At 33.7% G+C, this 20,830-nt stretch overlaps 1 protein-coding gene across 7 annotated transcripts in view; it reads right to left on the bottom strand.

Annotated features, from left to right (window-relative positions):
- Window positions 1–2,247: 2,247 nt before the first annotated feature.
- ARHGAP5 (Rho GTPase activating protein 5) overlaps window positions 2,248–20,830 on the bottom strand; it is a 110,309-nt gene continuing 91,726 nt past the window's right edge. For 6 of the 7 annotated variants that reach the window (XM_036092042.2, XM_078053546.1, XM_078053545.1 and 3 more), the window contains exons 4-7: window positions 12,529–12,606; window positions 10,037–10,168; window positions 9,227–9,332; window positions 2,248–5,172 (exon numbers count right to left, since the gene is read on the bottom strand). In XM_036092042.2, coding sequence (XP_035947935.1) covers window positions 4,845–5,172; window positions 9,227–9,332; window positions 10,037–10,168; window positions 12,529–12,606 — 644 coding nt within the window. In that variant the 3' untranslated portion in view covers window positions 2,248–4,844. The remainder of the gene's footprint in view (window positions 5,173–9,226; window positions 9,333–10,036; window positions 10,169–12,528; window positions 12,607–20,830) is intronic. The other variant, XM_036092059.2, reaches the window with a different exon arrangement.

Here is a 20,830-nt window from a genome sequence, read left to right as displayed (position 1 = left end):
TAGAGTAATAAATATAAGGTGGCGTCACTGAACAACTACAAAGACATTTATTTGGATAAAATGAAACACCAAAAATCTAGAGAAAAGGGAAAGAAAACCCAGAGCTCCAAATTTAAAATGGGTAAGATCTTTTAAAAACTGGCAAGCACCTAAAACATATTAAATGATTAGGACAAAAGATTCAGTTCAAGGTCACAAGAAAATGATCTTGTGAGTAGATACCTAATTACAAGTAACTTGGATGATTTAGTGAAGCAATGAATAAATAGGTCAATTGTTAAGCCTGCATCACTTGTATTGGAGTAAGATTTAATACAGAATAGAAATAAATCTGAAAAAATAGGTCACAACACTAATAGAATCTTAACTAAAAATTAGGCAAACTTTCAGAACAGGAGAGCCATTATTAAGTTGTTCATCATTTTTACCATGTGAGGCAAATAAAATTGAATAGAAAATCTACACTGTGGGAATACACAAATGTTCTTCCCACAAATTCCATGACAACTACTCAGTGTGTATATTGCAGGTCTTAGACTATTTGTAAAATGACTAAACCTAAACTGCTAGCACTGCATTTTTATAATTTTATACATTAAACTTAGTAATGACCGAAATCTTAACTTTGACTATCATTGATTAGCTTTTCAAAATCATTCCTATTGCCTGAAAGATTTTGAATACTTTAAGATTTAAGTGATAACTGTGGATTCCCCCCACCTAGACCCACCTACCCACAAAGAAATAAAATATGGAGTGGGGGGGATAAATGGAATCACGCTGATAGGATGATGACAAGGTTCAACTGAAGTTAAGGTTTTGTCCAAAGTTCATTAATTAGATTTTAACTACTTTAAAAAGATCATGGTACCTGGCTATCTAATGGCTGGATACTGGGCATCAGCTATTAATGCTTGTACAGTTTGCTCAACTATACACAGATGTTACCATAAGAAATCAATTTTGAAGAGTAATTCCTTCTCCTATTACATCTTGGAAAATTTTATTTCCAGATGTTTGATAAATTGAAAAGGCTGCTGAGAATTCCAAGAGTTCAAATACAATAAAAAATTAAGACCTATAAAGCACTGAAACAAATCAGAAATTGTTCAAACTAAAAATTAATTAAAATAACTGAATTCAAGATAAACAAAAAGATTAAAGTCAAACAAACTTTACCAGATCCATAGATTCTGAGAACATACATCCATAAAGCTGGGCTTAATATTCATAATCCATGAAGAGAAAACAAAAGTATATTCTTCAATGTCAGCAGCTCTAATGAACTAGAATAGGCTTCAAAATCTTTCCAGGGGCTCAAAAGAATGTCTAGCCACAGCTCAAAATTCAGGTTCAGGTAACAGCTGAGTCAGAAATCTGAGCAACCCATCTTTTCCTGAACATTTAAAAACTGAATCTCCACCAGTATGTATGCATCCAAAACGAATTTTGGATCTCCTCTCATGGTATAGTGAAAGCTCAATAATATAGTTCCCTAATAAAACTTTCATCATATTGACAAATTTATTTTTATTTTCTTATTTTACGCCAAGAAAAAAGGCTTTTACCAATGAAATGGTAAAATTAGAGGCAACTATAACTTAAAATTACATAGCTTCTTAATGTTTTATTCATAGCATTCTTTATACAGAAGCTTCACTGATATTTAATTTACTGCAGCATCCTGTGGGTGAAGCACAAAATTACATTAATTATAAACAAAGAAACAAAGCACTTCTGACTTTTTAAAATTATATATATATATTTATATCCAGTTGACAAATAGCATCACATTACTGTATAAAAAACTAAAAATCACCATGGAAGCTAAGGCCTAAATTCTTATTCCAATTGTTCCCTTTTGTTTATATCTAAGAGGTATTAGAAATTAAATTCCAGTACCTCAAAAAAAAAGGTCTACATTATTTACACACAGTATGGAAAATAAAAGATGCTTTTTGGCTAAGTTAGATTGCTGTTACCTACAGTATATACAGCGTAAATTTTAGGGGGGAAAAAGCACTACTAAACAAATACTATTTCAAATGGAAATGTATTATGCCTAGAATTTTGTTCTAAAATTGTGTATCCTAGTGTCTGTTGAATAGAATTTGTCTTCCAATAAATCTACTAAAAATTTGAAAAGGAGTACCACTATGCTTCTTTATATTGCTAATCTAGACACTGTTAAGTACAATATTGTAATAACTATAAGCACTGAAGCTTAAATGAAACAATGGCAACATGTGTGTAGATGGAATTTTATTTAAAATTGTAAAATATAATGCCTTAATATTTACCCATAATTATGAGACTATCTAATATTCTTTTCATCCTTTAAGTCTCATTATATAATATGTCCCTAAACAGTGAAACCTTCCAGTAACTTACCAGAGAAAAAGTTTAATTATATTATTCTGTTCTTAGAATTATTTTTCTAGTAATTAAAAACATATCTAAACCCTTGGCAAAAACAAACGCAATCAATTCAGTGTAACAGACTGAGCTTTAAACTGTACTTTAATTTTCAATTAACTGTAACCTACAGGTTAATTGAACCAAATGTAGAATTTTAAATGAGCCCTACAAAGGTTTTCAAATCAATTATAGAATGCATAGAAAAGTGGAGGTAAGTTTTGGGGAAGGTGTAAGGTAGTTAATGTGGAAAATGGTAAATGCTAAACAAAATGGTACTAAATGTACATGAAAGTTAAATTAACATAGTATAAAAGAGAATAGCTTAAATAAACTGGGATTCACATATTACAATAGCAAAGTCATGACCGAATGAACTGAAGACAAGAACAGTTCTGAAAATTCTCTTTTCAGCCTACTTCCAAAAGAAATAGTCAGGCTTTTTTCCTGTACATAGTTTTGAGCTTTGTCTATACCATATATAGTAGAAAAATAAATTCTTTAGCAACCTAGAAACAGTTTATAAAACTCTTAAAGTTTAATTTTCTTTGCCAGACATGCCAATGTTAAACTGACAGCTATAAATTAAAGCTATATAGACAATAGGTTATTAAGTAATATAGAACAAGTTAAGAATACTACATTTACCGGATTTTTCTTTTTAAAAATTACTGTACTTTCTTAATTCCTGTGTGCTTTGCAATAGGAATAATAGGGACTTTGTTTTCTTAGAAAAGATAATAACACATAAGAGTATAACACAAGTAAGATAATTTATAATATACATGTACTTCAACAGCAGCCTGGTTCATGTTGACATCTTGACTCTGAAGTTAAAATTAGAAGTACAATACCTAGGACATAACAGCTGGGAAAGACAGTATTTATTTTAGGGAAAAATGAGCAAATCAAACTCTTAGGAGCCTCGAATCTCAAAATCATCTATTTACTATAATACACATAAGACAACCTTAAAATTGCAGTATGAATGAGGATTACAACATTGACCAAAGAATTTCCTCTTCCTACAGAAAAATGTAACCTAACAATGAAAAACACACCATTTTTTTTCTTTCCAGAAAAAAATGGCATGGTTTGATAATAAACGAATTTTGAATGAAGCCTAAAAATATTTACCTATGCCACCTATTCTGAAATTTTTATCCATAATTTAGTGTTCTGGTTGTATCTTCACTAACCAAATGTTTAACCCCCAAAGCAGCAGTCATTTACAGCAAATCTGGTACCAACGTCAAAAGAAAAAACTGTTTTAAAAAATGGTGCAAAAGCATTTTGATTTTAGTACAACATATCACAGAAAAGAATATGAATACAAGTTTGCAATTTTATATACACACACTCCAAAGAGGCTGTCAGTACCCAAAGTATTTTTATTGCTATATTAGCAATGGATTTTTGGATATGTTTTTAAGGGCCACATAAAAATAGATTCAAGGAACAGATTAAATTGAAGTCCTAGATTAAAATGTTTGGTTTAAAGAATTTTCTACAACAAATTTCATGTTTATGTATGAAAAGTTATATAACCTTATATGAAAATGTCATGAAGTATTTTCTACACTATACTAAATGTATTTCCCAAGAGGGAAAAAATTAAAATATCTAAAATATATTAGATTAAGATTACAAGACCATCATAGATCTTTTGAACATGCATCTGTTTACAGAATTAACAGTATACAAGATGTTTATTTCATTATGGACCATAAAGAAATGAGTTGGTGACAACTATCCTTTGCACAACATTATGAACTCACTTTAGCCACAAGTATGTCCTTGGTATGCGTGTACAAGAAATATGTTCATTTACCCCTCATCAAATCATCCACAGGTTTACTTAGAAGATGAAGGTGCAGAAATATGTTAAGTGTATTTTTCTTTCTTTCAAACAACATCCCAAGCATGGCATAAGTAGCCTGAAATTATAAAATACTTAACTGGGCTTTTAGTTATCTACACAGATTGCTAAAATGTAAATTAAGTTGCCCAAATTAGCACATCAAATAACAAAATCAGCCATAAAGCAGGCTGAAAAGCATTAAATGTTTCATATATGTGAGTTTTTAAATCATTTAATTTCTATAGAAAAATTTTATTCACAATATAATGTGACAGAAAATGCCACAGGAATGATATACTGATTGCAATAAGGTTGCATGCAACAGCAGCTTTGCATTTTATAGCTATTTTTGTTTATAAAAATTAAACCTCTCCAGTCATGCTTATCACATGGTCTTAGATTTGTAATGTGAGTGAGTAAGGAACACCATATAGTTCAAAGAGAAAATGTTTCATCATTCGGAATGTGAATTACCTGTAAGAAAAATCAAGTATACTACTGAACCCTGAAACATGCATGCTTAGATTTGCTTTTTGTCAATTTCAGGCTGTCTGCAATCAATTCCTACTTATATAATACCAAGAGGATCTGTCTGTAACTGTGGTTGAATCAGCTGAGGTTGCAAGGGTGGTGGCAACTGAAGCGGTACCATTGGTTCCACCAACTGTCCTGGGTTTGAAGGTGGTGGAGGAGCCACAGTGTTCACAGTTTCTACAATTTCTCCATTATAAAAGAAAAACTGACACTGCTGAATGAACGTTTCAACAACAGATTGATGGATCTTAGTGGTAGACAGAAACTCTCGATTTTCAAAATCGGGTCTCATCAAGGTTGGCCAAAAACAGATGGATAAGTTGTCTGCTGTCATTAGGTTGATTTTATTTTGCTGACTAACCCTGAAATTATGATAGGAAAAAACAGTTAGAAACCAATCAAAATTCATGACAATTTAAGTATCCTAGATCTCAGATGATTTAGTTTTAAAACCTTTTATCTTAACTTCAAATTTAAAACATTTTTCTTCTTATACATTCTAAGATGTTCAACTACATTCCAGTAACAGGAGACAGCAGTAAAATCCATTTCTTCTGAGAACCAAAGATAGTCTTTAAAAAAAAAAAATTGTTGTACCCAGTGGCTTTATAATTTACTTAGAGAAGCCTCCTTAATTTGTGTGGGAAAAAAAAAACACACCTTTTTCTCAGAGTAAAGAGAACACGTGACAAATTTTAATGAGTTTCTGGTAACAGAAACAGAAAATTCTAATTGCATATACAAATTCCTTGACTATTATGAGAGAGGAAGAGACAACTATGGTATGCCATCTCTTTGAACCTTGGAAAAACCAAACTTTAGAAAAATTACTCTATCATAATGCCCCAACCAAGAGGCTTTTCAACTTACAAAAAAATTAGTTTCTACTACTGCAAAAAATAATTTTTTCAATCATTAAGTATTTGTACCTTGCTACAAATTTAATTTGAAAGACAAAAGTTCACAGAAACACATTCCACCTTAAAATTCTTAGGATTTAATAATAATTTACAAATGATCGATCATACGTTATTAACAGATTTACATCTAGTTCTTTAAATATGTGAGCAAGCACTTCTATCATTATCTGTAAGAAACAAGAAACCTAAGAGGCAAATCTTGAATTATAACTCAAAATTATTAAATTGAGAAAGAATCTTAGCTGACCCTCTTATTCCACATATAAACAAACAGCCCAGTATGCAAGGTAGTGGGAAAATCTCATAATTAAATTTGCACATCAAAATATTTTAAATATAAACCAAAGAATCTCCTCTCCCCAACCATAGGAATTGCTCATCTGAGGTAAAATATGTGCCTTAAATATATGTGTTCTATGGTAAAAGTTATTACTATCTGTTAAGAGTCAAAATTAGAATATTTAGAATAAAATTAACCTTCTGTTAAAATATAGTGGGCCTAGTCAGGTGTTTCTATGCAGTAGGCAAGTATAGATTCTGAGAAAAGAAAAAAACCTTAAAGTTGAAAGACATGAGAGTATGGGCATCAGGTCTAATTGCTGGGTCAAAAATTGTAAAAGAAAGGTTCCAAATAAGAGATGAGGGTGGCCAGGGAAGGCTTCTTTGAAGAGGTAATGTTTGATGTATGAGTTAAGAGTAATGGGCATTTGGGGGCACCTGGGTGGCTCGGGTGGTTGAGCGACTGCCTTCGGCTCGGGTCGTGATCCTGGAGTCTCGGGATCGAGTCCCGCATCGGGCTCCTTGCTCGGCGGGGAGTCTGCTTCTCCCTCTGACCCTCCCCCCTCTCATGTGCTCTCTCTCGCTCATTCTCTCTCTTTCAAATAAATAAATCTTAAAAAAAAAAAAAAGTGATGGGCATTTGGTAAAACGGTAGGAAGGAAGGGTAATTCAGTCAAAACAATGGTTCTCAACTTCAGTGTATATCAGAACCTCCTGGAGGGCTTGTTAAAACACAGACTGATAATTACGTCTGGGGTGGGACCTGATAATTTGCATTCCTAACAAGTTCTGAGGTGATGCTGCTGCTGCTGGTTTGAGGACTGCATTTTGAGAACTGAGGCAGTCACATTAAGATGTAATGACAGACAGGCACAAATTGATACTTTTGGTTAAGTGCTATTAGTTTAATACAGTTACCTGATGTGTGCTTGGGGGAAATGGAAAGAAGGTATAACTGAAGAAGTTAGAACCAGACCACTTAAACAGTTTTTTCTTTAGGATATAGGATGTTATTCAATCAGAAAGATATATTTATAGAAAGATCAATCTGACATCAATCAAAGGAGGATCAAGAGGAAAACTGGCATGGAGAGAGCTTAATTACGAAGAAACTAGAGTTACCTAAATGAGAAATGATAATGGCTAAACTAAAGCCGTGGCAGAGGAACAAAAAGGAAAATTAATGAGGAGAAAAAATGGATTTGACAGTTACTCACTGAATATGGAAGGTGAAAGAGAATATAACAAAAGAGTAACTCTATGGATTAGTTTTTGCAATTTGTCAATCATCCATTATATATTTATTTGTCATTTATTTCCTATACTAGAATTTAAGTTCCATGAAATGAGTGACTCCTTTATTCACGTGCTATGTCCCTAGCATTTGTAAGAATATCTGGCACACAGAGTTCCCATTACAGTCTATACTTACTACAGAGTCCTACTACAGTCCTTTTAAAATTTAAGTCTGATGATGTTATTTCTCTGCTCTACTCTCCAGTGGTCCATCTACCATTAAGAGTAACTGGCATGCAATGCTATTTTCATTGAGACAAAGTCTCATTCCCCACATCCCCATAAATGTCAGTTGAAGTCAACAAACAATGTGCTTAGTGACATACACCCATAAAGCAACTTCCTTATCAGTAAAACATTTTGAGGATTAAAGCTAGTTAAGCCTACACTCTGTGTTAATACTGTCCTATATGACCTCGCACTGTCTCTCTTCCCTTTCTGACCTTACCTCTTAACCCTGTCTATCCTTCTCTCTACTGGAATCACGAAGTCCTCGGCTATTCCTCAACCCATCATATATGCCTTTGTTGCGTGGCTGTATTACTGAAGCCAAGCACGAAAGTGTCTAAAATAATACTGATTGTGGGCTAGCACTGTGTTTCTCTGAACATGCTTTTCCTTTTGTCTTTTTTCCCTATTCTTTTAAATGAAGTACAATTCTTACTTCAGCACTTTAATCTGGCCAGACAATAGTATGTTCACAAACCATCCTTACACTCCATATTGGGTAAGTTCTGGTAGTACCATGTACACATCTGTTATCATATCAAAAACCACTTGTATGGTAATTTTCAAAAGATGATATTCCACTAATTATATGTTAATACTAGTATGCTGGTATTTTCTCAAGGAGGGAGACTTCAGAGAACGGTTACTAGAAATGTTAATATAATTTTATACTACATTGAGTGCAAAAATAAAACTTTAAACATTGGTTAATATTCTCTTTTAAGAGGTACAAACTGAAATATACTTAGGTTTTAGCATTGGTGTAGTTAAAAAAAAACCCAAACTTCAGTTCATTAAAGTGTCACTAAAAAATATTATGAATAGACTTTTGAAAAAATAAGCACAAATACTAATAATTGTTTAGTCCCAAGAACAACTTTGTGAGGTGTTATTTTTCTCATTTTTTATAGTTGAGAAAATGAAGACTTAAGCAAGGTAAGTAATCTGCCTACAGTCACAGAATAAAAATGTTTCAAAACCAAGCCTGTTTGACTCAACAGTCTGAGCTTTAAGCTATTATACAAAGTTTCACTTAAGAAATGGCATTGTGAGTAGTATCATTTTAGAAAAAAGAATAAACTTCAAGCTTAACATACTTAGGGCTTTTAATACAGGATTAATGTCCTGCATTTCAGGTTAACAGTGTAGATAATAAGATGAATTTAAGTTTCTGATAAAAATTTCACTGTGTGGGCTATATCCAAACAAAACAGGCAAGATATACAAAAGTAACACAGTGTGATACAAAAAGCAAATGAAACATCTTAATAAGACTTAGGTTCTACTTATAAGATGTGTCACTTATTATGTGACACTGAGCATATAATTTCCCTCTTTAAACCTCAATTTTTCCAACTTCAAATAGGTTGATTTGGTTAATTATTTAAGAGTTATTTCATACCTAAAATTCCAAGATTCTACAGAAGAGAACTATTAAAGAATAACAGTAATAAAAAACAGGGGAGATGTACCTATTATACTATTCATGTAATCATTAAATGTACTAAAAGAGTCATACAACACCTTTCTTTAAACAAGTTGATGAAATATCTATTTTAAAAATCCGGAAAAAATAGAACCAAAATTGAACTGTATGTTTAAATTAGTTTGCCTCCTTTTCTCTCAGAATTTATCAAGTCTGAAGTTTGAATGAAATTTATAGTGCATTTGCAAAAACAAAAAATAAAAATACCTGTTTAGATGTGTTATTACATATCTAAATACATCATAGTTTACAGGATGAAATTTCTTAACAATTTCTTTCAATGCATGAAGACGTTCTGTTTTATCTGGGATTTCTGTAAAATTAGAGAGAAATCTGTTAAAATTCATACACTTAAAAATATTCGGTAAAGCTTCCTGGTTTGCTTATTGTAAAAGACAATGAACAATCTTTTTGAAGCACATTAGGATAGGTAAACAAAAAATATTCTAAAGAACCTGCTAAATACATTATCACCTATTACAACAGCCTTTCTGCAAATAAAGCTAATCAGAGGTCTAAGTGACTCGGAGACAGTGAAAAAAAAAAAAATACTGAGTAAGTACCTATTTTCCTACCTTTTTCAAAAAATGACTGAAGACACGAGGCCAAAGTTAATTTGACTTTAAAAAATTTAAATACACGTTTAATACCATACACAGGTTAATATTTTACGGAAATACATTACAGATACATTCATTTGACGAGTTCATTTAATTTTCTTAAAAAGCCTTTGAGTTTGAATCAAAAATGCAAATCTCAAATTTCTAGTACAGTGATCTTCAAACTTCTAGAAGCACTGAGTCACTTGAGAGACCAGCTAAAACTAAGTATTCCTGGGGAACACTCCCGAGATTCTGATTTTGTTTATTTGGAGGAAAATACGTTTAAGAAAGAGTCTTATAAGCTAAATTTTTATTAGCTACATGTTCTAGTGCGAGACTGATTTTAACACATAGCAATCAACATATAAAACCCACCATCATCATCCCTCTCCAAAAAAGGAGGCTTATAACTTACTTGCTGCTTCCAATAACTCTGGATGAAGAGAATATGGAATTAAAGGGTCTGGCAGATCTGCAAAGAAAGCTTTAAGAGCTCCAGCTACAGCATTTACTGTTACTTCCATTGATACTAGACTGATATTATGATCTACAAGACAAAAGTTTAAATTTAAATTTATAAAATAAAATTCTGATTTATTGTAAGAGAAGTAAGCTAAACAGGTACTTGTAGATCCAAATTTTTAGAATCTTCTCATCAGCCATGTTTCTTTACAAGCTGATACATCCCTCCCCCACTGTTTTAATTTAAGTTTGCCTGACATAAGGAAAGAGAGAACCAAGCAAGAAGCATCTTCTATTACAACAAAAAATGCTGTTAGGCTTATTAGTATGCTGAAGAACATTAGTTTTCACTAACATCTATCTTTTAAAATATTTTGTTTATATAAGCTATTTAAAAAGGCAATAAGAAAACAGACAAAAGACAGGACTTAAGCACACAAATCTGAGTTACACCTTCTAATTTATGCTTAATTTTTTATATGAAATACTTTTAATTTCAACACTTATCAGTGAAATTCTGGCTAAAAAAAGAATGGAAAATACTAAAGATGTATCATAAGGTTAATTGCTATTAAAAGAATCAATATTTTCCTTTTACAAGTACAATGGATACTTTTGATGGAAAATGTACAAACACAGACCAACAAGAGAAAAAAATTACCCCATACCTAGAGACAATCACTGTTTATACTTTATTTTAGCATATTTCCTTTCAGCCCTTTTCCACTTATTAAAAAAATAAATCAGACAAATCATAAATACATTTTATACTGGATTTCATTTTTAAGGCATTACCTAAGATCATTAAAATTTCACAAGCAACTTTTTAAAAACTTTTCTGTGTGCTAGATAACATTTAATTGTAATATAACTGAAAAGCTGAAAGAATAGTACTAAGAACCTACATATATCCTTAACCCATTATTAACCTTTTGCCCTAGATAGTTTTAATGACCACAAAATATTCCCCCAGATTTAACAATATACATAATATTTTATTACTGAACATTTGGATTTCATTTAAAAACATTAAAGATACTATGATAAACACTTTTATATACTAAAGCTTATTTTCTTAGGCTACATTCCTTGTAACAATAGCTATCTGAAGAATATTTAATATGGTCATACAGAAAACTCTTCATTATTCATCACAGTTCCTCTAATCACTCCCATTCTAAATATGAAAAAGTTAGGATTAAGAAAAATTAACTTCCCTATGGCACAAAGACAGTAAGTGGCAGAACCAGAAAATAAAACCAGGCAGTCTAATTAAAGAGGCCCTAGTATTGACCACTACCCGTTCCTTCATTATTTTAAGGGAAATTGCACAAATCTGGTATTATAAAGTTCCAGTTTATCCAACAAAATATTTTTAAAAAATTAAGTACTATATATACAATATACTTTTAAAGCAAGGAAAACACACACACCACTCAACAACTGACATTTTACCATTTCAACACACACAAATCTACATTATTTTACATGGTTATCTAGTATTCTGCTTATAAGCACAGGGGGTACGCCCTCTCCTCCTTTTTAAAAAATTTCAGACAATGCTGCAATGACTACCCTTTCAAGTATATCTTCGTAAGCTTACACTAAGACTTTTGTAACATAAATATTTGTAAGTGGAATTTCTCTAGCAAAGATACCTGAATTTTAATAGATATACATGAATTGCCTCTCAAAAGGCAACATACCTGCTTGTCTATACTCTATCAACAATCTTTTTCACTGATAATAAACACATAAAAACCAAATCTTTTTGCTTTAATATTTGTATCTACAAATCATAGAGACAGAGCATATTTTCATAAACTTGGTTGGTCACTTTCTTCTGATGTGAACTGCTTATCTAGCTTAGATAATATTCCATAACTTCCTCAAGTTTATAGTTTGTCTCCTGATTTTGTTTTATCCACTATCTCACACAGAATTTTTACATTTTTAGGTAGTCCAATTTATTATCTTGTGTATGCTTTCTAGGTTTCGTATCAAATTTAGGCCTTTCCATACTCTAAGATTATAAAAATATTCACTCCTTTTTCTCCATAATGCTCAGTCTTCATTTTTCGTATTTAAAACTTTGATTTCTTACAGAATTTACTTTGAGTAGGGAACTGTTTTGTTTTTATTCCTAATGGTTAGTTGGCCCTACAGCATGAAATAAAATTTTAATTGCATCTTTAAATAAGTACTATCTCTGCTATACAAAGATGCTGGTATGTCATCAGTCAATTTATTATTGCTTTTCTAATTCTGACAATGGATTTATAGCTTTTCTATTTCCTGACTGTGGTATTTATTCTATCACATCTTCTAATCCTGTTTCAAAACTCTTTCCCTTCAAAATCCCATATCCTTAGAAAATCAATCTTCCCACCATGAAATATCAATAAGGAAAATAATTTTAAAATGATTTTATTTTATATGCCATACCTTGATCAAACTGCTTTTGAATATTGTCTTGATCAGTTTTGTTCCCACTAACACGGTAGAGTCCTTCAGTACATAATCCTAAAAGAAAAAAGAAATATACAAGCTTTTATACATACATACTTACCTACAACAAAAAATATATTTAAGTTTATGTACATCTTAGTGACTTACAAAAACATGGTGGTAAACTGTTAAGAATTTAATTTTTTTGAGCATTTCTTTTTAAATTCTCAATGGACTACTTTTTCTGTTTAACCATTTAGGACACCCAGGTTCCATGCAAAATGAGAAGACAAGTTTCTCCCTATTTCTCCCACCAAATACAGCTAAAATTCCTGAGCATAATATATAGAAAGTCAAAAGACTGGTGGAGAGAAAGTGAGCTATCTAAGGACCCTGGAACTTGAAGAACAATAGGACAGTGAGTTCTCTGGGTTTTCTTTTTGCCTCATATATACTGGATTGGGCAACAGAAGCCTGCAACCCAGAAATACCACTCACTAAGCACAGGCAAAAAAGAAAAAGTAACAGAAAACCAACCACAACAAGAAAAACCTGCTTTCTCTAGTGAAAGGTGTGGCCTTAGAAAGCAAAACAAAACAAACAAAAAACAAACAAAAAAAGAAAGTAAAACAAAACATTTTTTATTATAACTGCCCTCCTCTAGCCAAAGACCATGAAACCCACTCCTCACATATATCAGTTGTGACCAAGTAGGGAGATTAGAATTCCACTTCTGCCCAGCAGTAAGAAAGGCACCCCTTCCCCTCCCTGGAATGTCACTAGAGGTAAATGGAGACTAGATCCTGACGAAAGAGGGAAACTACCCTCCCCACCATGGCAGTGTCAGTAGAACCCTATGGAGACCAAGTAGGGCATCTGGACTTCCCTCCCCAACTTGAAGTAATGAAGCAGCTCTCCTTCCCTGCTTGTGCAGTGTCAGAAGAGGCCTAGTAAAACAGAAGATCCAAAATCTCATAGCATAATACCCAAAATGCCTGGGATACAATAATAGGCTAAAATCATTCATCATACCACAAATGAAGAAAATCTCAACATGAATAAGAAAAGACAATTAACAGACACCAATACAAAGGTGTCAGTTGTGGAATGATCTGACAAGGATTTTAAAGCAGCTATCATAAAATATTTCAACAAGCAATTATAAATACACCAGGAACAAAAAATAGAAAGTTTCAGCAAAAAACCAGAAATACAGTAAGAACTGGAAATTTTAGAACTAAGAAATAACAGAACCAGACCTTGAAGATAAATCAATAGAAATTACAGAGTCTAAACAACATAAAGAAATTATACTGGAGAAGAAAAAAAAAAGAAAGAAAAAAGAAAAGCCCCAGGGACTTGTAGACAATAACAAAAGATCTAACATTTATATGTCACTGGCCAAAAGTCTATAGCTATTCTCTATGTTCAATAGGAAGTTCCTCAAAGCACTTCTAAAAGAAACTCAATTTGATAAGGCATTGTACTCTTATTGTACTCTTGTTACAGGAGTAACAACCACCACCAATACCGCAACAACAACAAAAAAACCCCAGAACAAATAATCAATGAAAAAGTAGATTATTTCAAACATTCCTTGACCAATGTCACAGCTTTTGCACGGGACAATGTATTATTAATTCCTTCTACTTTCCTACCTAGTTATTAGAATTACTTTAGTCTTTTTTTTAAGATTTTATTTATTTATTTGACAGAGAGAGCAAGAGATCACAAGCAGGGGGAGTAGGAGAGAGAGAGGGAGAAGCAGGCTCCCCGCTGAGCAGGGAGCCAAACATGGGGCTTGATCCCAGGACTCTGGGAACATGACCTGACCCGAAGGCAGACGCTTACCTGACTGAGCCACCCAGGCATCTCTTTAGTCTTTACAAAGAATACACAACAGGAAAGAATGAAGTTTATCTCATGCTGGAGGAAAAGTTAATATTCAGAAATCTATGAACATAAAAGGGAGCAAAAATCCAATGACAAAGTTTCATGGGCTAAAGTTGTATTTTTAAATGTTATAAAATTTTACTGACATAGTCAACAAGAATTATTCTGTAATGAATGAAAGAAACCAGTCACAAAGTAATTTATTTTGTATGATTCCATTTATATCAAGTTCTAAAACAGGTAGTACTTACCTATAAGTGGGGGATGGGGTAATCAGAAGAGGTTATCTTGGGTGGTTGGGAAACTAATTTGGGAAGAGACATAAAGGATGATGAAAATGTTCTGTCTCTTGACAGGTATGTGGATGAAACAGGGGTATGCATTTGTCTCAACTCAATCTAAGTGTACCCTTAAGTTTGGTGCACTTCACTCTATGTAACTGGACCTTAAAAATTAAAAAAAAAACAAACTGGGAGCCACTTACTGAACTCTACTTAATAGGTTTCAAATCTAGGGTGTAATGTAGACTTTTGCACATTCCAGACTTGAGCAAATTAGTAAATATGCGGAGAATAAAAGGAGCAAGGATTCCCACTGTTGGAGAAGGAAATTACTAATAAGAGGAAATAGAATTAAATGTACGCTGTGGCGTTAGACTGAAATTGAAAGTTAACAGCAAAAATTCATGGTTTTTAATAGACTGCTACAGAAGTAAGTACAGATCCACACAGACATATATTTCTGAGCTTTCCTAGCCTTTTCTGCTAAGAAGGTCCATAAACAGCCTCAATATTGGTTTCTAAATACCATTCTTTACCAAAACAAACCAGAGCAATCTGGAGCAAAGGCTGATGCCAAAGTTCAATCAGAAAAAGTATAAGCCAAGCCTGGTACATCTTGTGCCAGAAAACTGAAAAAGTACTTAAAGAATTATGGGGACATATCTTAAAAGGACACAGAAGCCATGAAGGAGACTAAGTTACAATGATCTGAATATCAAAATATATAAAAACATTAATGGATTATAACCCACTGACTATATTAAGGATGAATGAATCCATATCAATATAAACAAAAAGTTAATAAATTAAAGTTTTAACTTCAGTGATGAAGTCTGGTAGATATAGCACCAAATAATCAAAATTAATAACACCTATATCGGGGCAAACTGACATTTTGTCTCAACAGGTATGACGTACTTAAAAAGACATATCACCCTGGTGGTATTTCTAACAAAAAAATGTAATTCAAATCTAATAATGAGGAAACATCACACAAACTCAAATTGAGGAAGAAAGAGTAGTTCATTTGTATAGTGAAATGTCAACCAATAACCACAGGAGAAATTTAAAAAATCAATGAAGGGTGACTTGGTGGCTCAGTTGGTTAAGCGGCTGCCTTCGTTCGGCTCAGGTCATGATCCCGGAGTCCCAGGATCGAGTCCCGCATCAGGCTCCCGGCTCGGCAGGGAGTCTGCTTCTCCCTCTGACCCTCTCCCTTCTCATGCTTTCTCTCTCTCTCAAATAAATAAATAAAATCTTTTTAAAAAATTAAAAAAAAAAATCAATGAAGACTAAAACTAGTGGCTAAAGGTCTGATGATAATTTCAAAAACTCTTTTGAATTAAAGGGGTTTTAAAAGACTAAAAGAACACTAAATGCAATGCACCTAAATTAAATTATATCCTAGACTGCCCCTCTCATAGAGTTAAATGGCCCAAAATGTCAATAATGCTGAGGTTGACAACCACCAACATAGTGATAAGCATTTAATATTTCTCGCTAAATAAAAATTTTAAGGTACTTAATCATACATGCTAAAAATTTTGCCTTCCATTCACTAATAACTAAATGATGTACAATAAATAAACAAAAAACACCCCTAACTCACTTATCTAGATGTGAATTATCAAAGTTTCACTTGGACTTAAATCACCCGAAATATCTATTGTGGGCCTTCAAACAATAAAGGCATTAGAAATCTATTCCAAAATTCCAAAACTAAATATAAAAGTTTAGAAATTTTGAATGATAACTTTTAACCAAGTATCCTCTTTTTTTCTTTTATTAGAAAAGTACCTAACCCTTGTGCTGTACAAAGTTCTTGGTATCTGAAAATGGTCTATCTGAATTGCTAATACAGGATATAAAACAAAGTTTCACAGACTGTTTCTGTACACCTTCAGGTTGAAATAATCCTAAATCATAAAAGAGATTACAAAGTAAGGTATGTAGATAACCCATAAATTAGAAAAATATGTCCATGGGGAATGGAATCAGTAAGAGATGGAGATGGGAATTTCAGGGCTTGGTTCCCCCAGAAAAGCAACTAATGAGCTGTCAAGAAGTGTCAGAATCAATTTTTGCAGAACTCTGAAATCTAGTAAAAAAAAAAAAAAAATCATCACAACCACTAAAAGGCTTGGTGAAGAAAGCAGCTTCTAACTGTCCATCTACCATACCCCTACACTTCAGATTGGCAACGACCATAATGATGCAGCCTGTGCTCTGGGCAAAGAGTGCAAGTGCCAGAGGGAGCAACAGAGATCTTATTCTCAAAGAAATGTGGTGATAGGTTTTCACCTGTCTCCCAGATGAACAGCACAAGGGCTTGCTTGTGTTTCACTCAACTTGAAGTGTCCCCAGGGGTGAGGTAGTTTCACTGGCATTTAAAGGCACAAGTATTGGCTGTAGCAATTTGGAGCAGGAGACAACAGTCAGGACAAGCAATGGGAGGGAAAGCCTGTGATGGAAGATGCTGGCATGGGAGACAGTGGCAGAATTACAGCTTTTAAAAAGCTCCTACATAATACTGGGGAATCAAGAAGTCCACATGCATGCCCAGGGCTAGATACATCCTCAGAAAATGCCTGACAAGATTAGAAACTTTCATCTCTAGGCTGACCACAGGCTCTGCTCAAGCTGGAAGTGAAGGCTCAGGCAGAGTTATAAATGGCTTGGGAAGTGTTGAAAGAATGCCCCAATAAAATCTGCAAACACTTGGAAAGGATTTTTTCCAATGACTTTCAGGCATTTAAACAAACTGTCAAAACACTAGCTAACCACTAATCTAATGGAGTACATACGTCAGTGGCCACAAATGACAAAAAATACACACTTTACAACAGTATTTTAGGAAAGTCACCAAACCAGCAAACATAGCCAATAAACAACAACAGAAATCCTGCTGAGGAGGAGAATCTGATTTCCAGAGATACCACAATATTCAAAACCCCAAAATATGTTTTCAACAACATTTTAAGAGACATAGAAATAAACAATATAGTACACCCAAGAAACAAGAGAAATAAACAGAAACTGTTCATGAGGAAACCCAGTCTTTGCATCACACAAAAACTTTTAAATCAACTGTTTAGAAAAATGCATTAACAAAGAACTGAAAGGAACCAGGAGAACAATCACAACAAATAGTGAGTATCAATAAATAGATAAAAATTACAAAAAGAACTAAAGAGAAATTCTGGATCTCAAAATTAGAATAAAGAAAATGAAAAATTCACTACAGAGGGGCGCCTGGGTGACTCAGTCAGTTGAGCGTCTCACTCTTGGTTTTGGCTCAGGTCGTGATCTCATGGGTCATGGCACTGAGTCCTGATCAGCAGGGAGTCTGCTTGAAGATTCTCTCCATTGCCCCTCCCTGCCGCACATGTGTGCTCTCACAAATCAATCAATCCTAAAAAAATTCACTAGAGAGGTTTAAGAGCAGATTTTATCTGCAGGTAGAATAAATAGTGAACTTAAAGACTGGTGGGTTGAGATTATCTATTTTGAGAGAATGAAGAAAAATGGACAAAACCTAAGAGATTTCTGGGGCACCATCAAGTTTACCAACATATGCACAAGGGCTTTCCTAGACGGAAAGGAAAATATTTGAAGAAATAATGGCCAAGGGGTGCCTGTGGGACTCAGTAGGTTGAGGGTCCAGCTTTTGATTTGGGCTCAGGTCATGATGTCAGGGTTGTGAGATCCAGGCCCGCACTGGGCTCCATGCCAGGAGCTTTTCAAGGAAATACTTGTATATAAATCTTCATAAAAGCACTATTCACAAGAGACACAAAATGTAAATAACCCATATAGCCATCACTGGATGAATGGACAGACAAAATGTGGTATGTGAGGAGTGACTGCCTGCGTCATGGGTACAGGATTTCCTTTGGAGAGATAAATATTTTGGAATTAATTAGAGGTGAGGTTTACACATTATGAATACACTAAATGCTACTGAATTGTACACTTTAAAGTGGTTAAGTTATATGTTATGTGATTTTTACCTCAAAAAAAAAAATTCAAAAGCTCATGTGGGGAAAAAAATCAAAATTGGTGGTAGTATATAAACTTACTCAAGGTAGATGTTACACAATTAAAAATGCATTATTGGGGCACGTGGGTGGCTCAGCTGGTTTAGTGTCTGGACTCTTGGTTTCGGCTCAGGTCATGATCTCATCAGGATCATGAGATCAAGCCCTGAAGTGGGCTCCACACTCAGCACAGAGTTTGCTTGAGATTGTCTCTCTCCCTCTGCCCCTTCCCCCACTTACACACGCTCTTTCTCTCTAAAATAAATAAGTAAAATCTTTAAAATACATTCTTATTGCTTGACAGAAAGGTAAAAACCATGGGGAGGTACATGGTACCATAAGTAGTAGTATTAAGGCAAAATCATATTTCAAGAAAACTGCACAATGCAATATGCATTTAGACAAAATAAAACATTCTATATTAATCAGTTATTTAAAAAATTAAATTTGATTATTTGGAAATGCTAAATCAACAAACTGGTCAGTACAGTATGCTATGTTATACTCATCAGATTCTCTGAGAATTTGGAATTGGGGACTCAAAGATATCTGGTTAGGCTCAGCATGTAATTCAAACTAAGACATGAAAATATAGGATGTGTAAATAGACAAGGTAAGTCTAGAGAGAAAAGGACACAGAAAAACAGATACTACTACCTGGATTCTAGTCCACTGGGGACAGAATCTCTTGGCTTCCAGAGATAATTTTCCTTTCAATTAAGCGTATCTTTTGCATTTGGTTTCTTGCAACCAAATAGATTTTTTTTTTTAAAGGTTTTTTTATTTATTTGACAGAGAGAGACACAGTGAGAGAGGGAACACAAGCAGGGGGAGTGGGAGAGGGAGAAGCAGGCTCCCGGCTGAGCAGGGAGCCCGATGCGGGGCTCGATCCCAGGACCCCGGGATCATGACCTGAGCCGAAGGCAGACGCTTAACGAGTGAACCACCCAGGCGCCCCCAAAATTAGTTAGGTTTTAAAAGCCTTAATTCCTAGGCTATGGAATTTATTTATTTTTTTCCTTCTAAGCACTCAATATTTTTAAGTAGAAGACACATTTGGGGGTAGGGAGACAACTGGATTACAAGCAGTAACAGTGTAAATGTGATTAAAAAAAAGAGATCTTGATATGGTAGTGACACTGGAAAACAGACAGAAGAAAAATACTACTAAGAAAGGGTAAGGCTGAGCAATTAATGGTGTGTGGGCACAAAGGGTGAAAGAGGAGTCAGATTAATGAAATACCTTTGCCCAGGTAACTGGGAAAAAGAAACTGGCACTATCAGAAAAAAGGAAATCAAGAGAAGTGGCTTGGGGGAAAATGAACTGAATTTTAATCTTAAATCCCAAGATACCACATCCAAATAGAAAAGTTCAATAGGCAGTCAGGAATAAAGGAAAACACTGGGGTGTGAGAAAGAGATCTAGGAGTCATTCTCTTAGATGTGATGTCCCAAGCCTAAAACAAAATGTGTAACAGATTATATGCATAAATGAGATGAACACTAAATGAGGCAGCTATATCTTATTGAAATTAATTAAAAGTGTACTTATTCACAAATGCAGAAAAGATATGAACATATGGAAACGTACTATGATGTGTTTTGATTTGAAGCAGGATTTAATATTCCTTAATACAACACCTACTATGTGCTGTGTATTAGAATATGCATGTGATAAAAGACATAAAATACACTGTCCCTGATATGAAGCAGTATGCAGTTCAACAGGCCAGTTATTTTGAGTCTTGAAACAATGGATGCAGTAACATGTCCATCAATCTCAAGCTGAGTATAGTGCAATTTTTCATATGATAAAAGCTTATAAATCCAGACAAAAATATTGTAAGAAAATAAAAGTGCAGACCAGTATCTATTATGAACACAGATGCAAAAATCCTCAACAAAGTATTAGCAAATTGAATAAAAAAAAATGTTTAAAAGAGATGATATACTACGACCAAGTGGGATTTATCCGAGGTATGAAAGGCTAGTCCAATATCCAAAAACCAATTAAACAATCCATTGAATCATTAGACTAAAGAAAAATTACACAATCATACCAATATGCAGAAAAAGCATCTGACAAAA

This window comes from Halichoerus grypus, chromosome 8, assembly GCF_964656455.1.
Source record: "Halichoerus grypus chromosome 8, mHalGry1.hap1.1, whole genome shotgun sequence".
NCBI classification, from domain to species: Eukaryota; Metazoa; Chordata; class Mammalia; order Carnivora; family Phocidae; genus Halichoerus; species Halichoerus grypus.
This window is presented reverse-complemented; position numbering and strand designations above follow the sequence as displayed.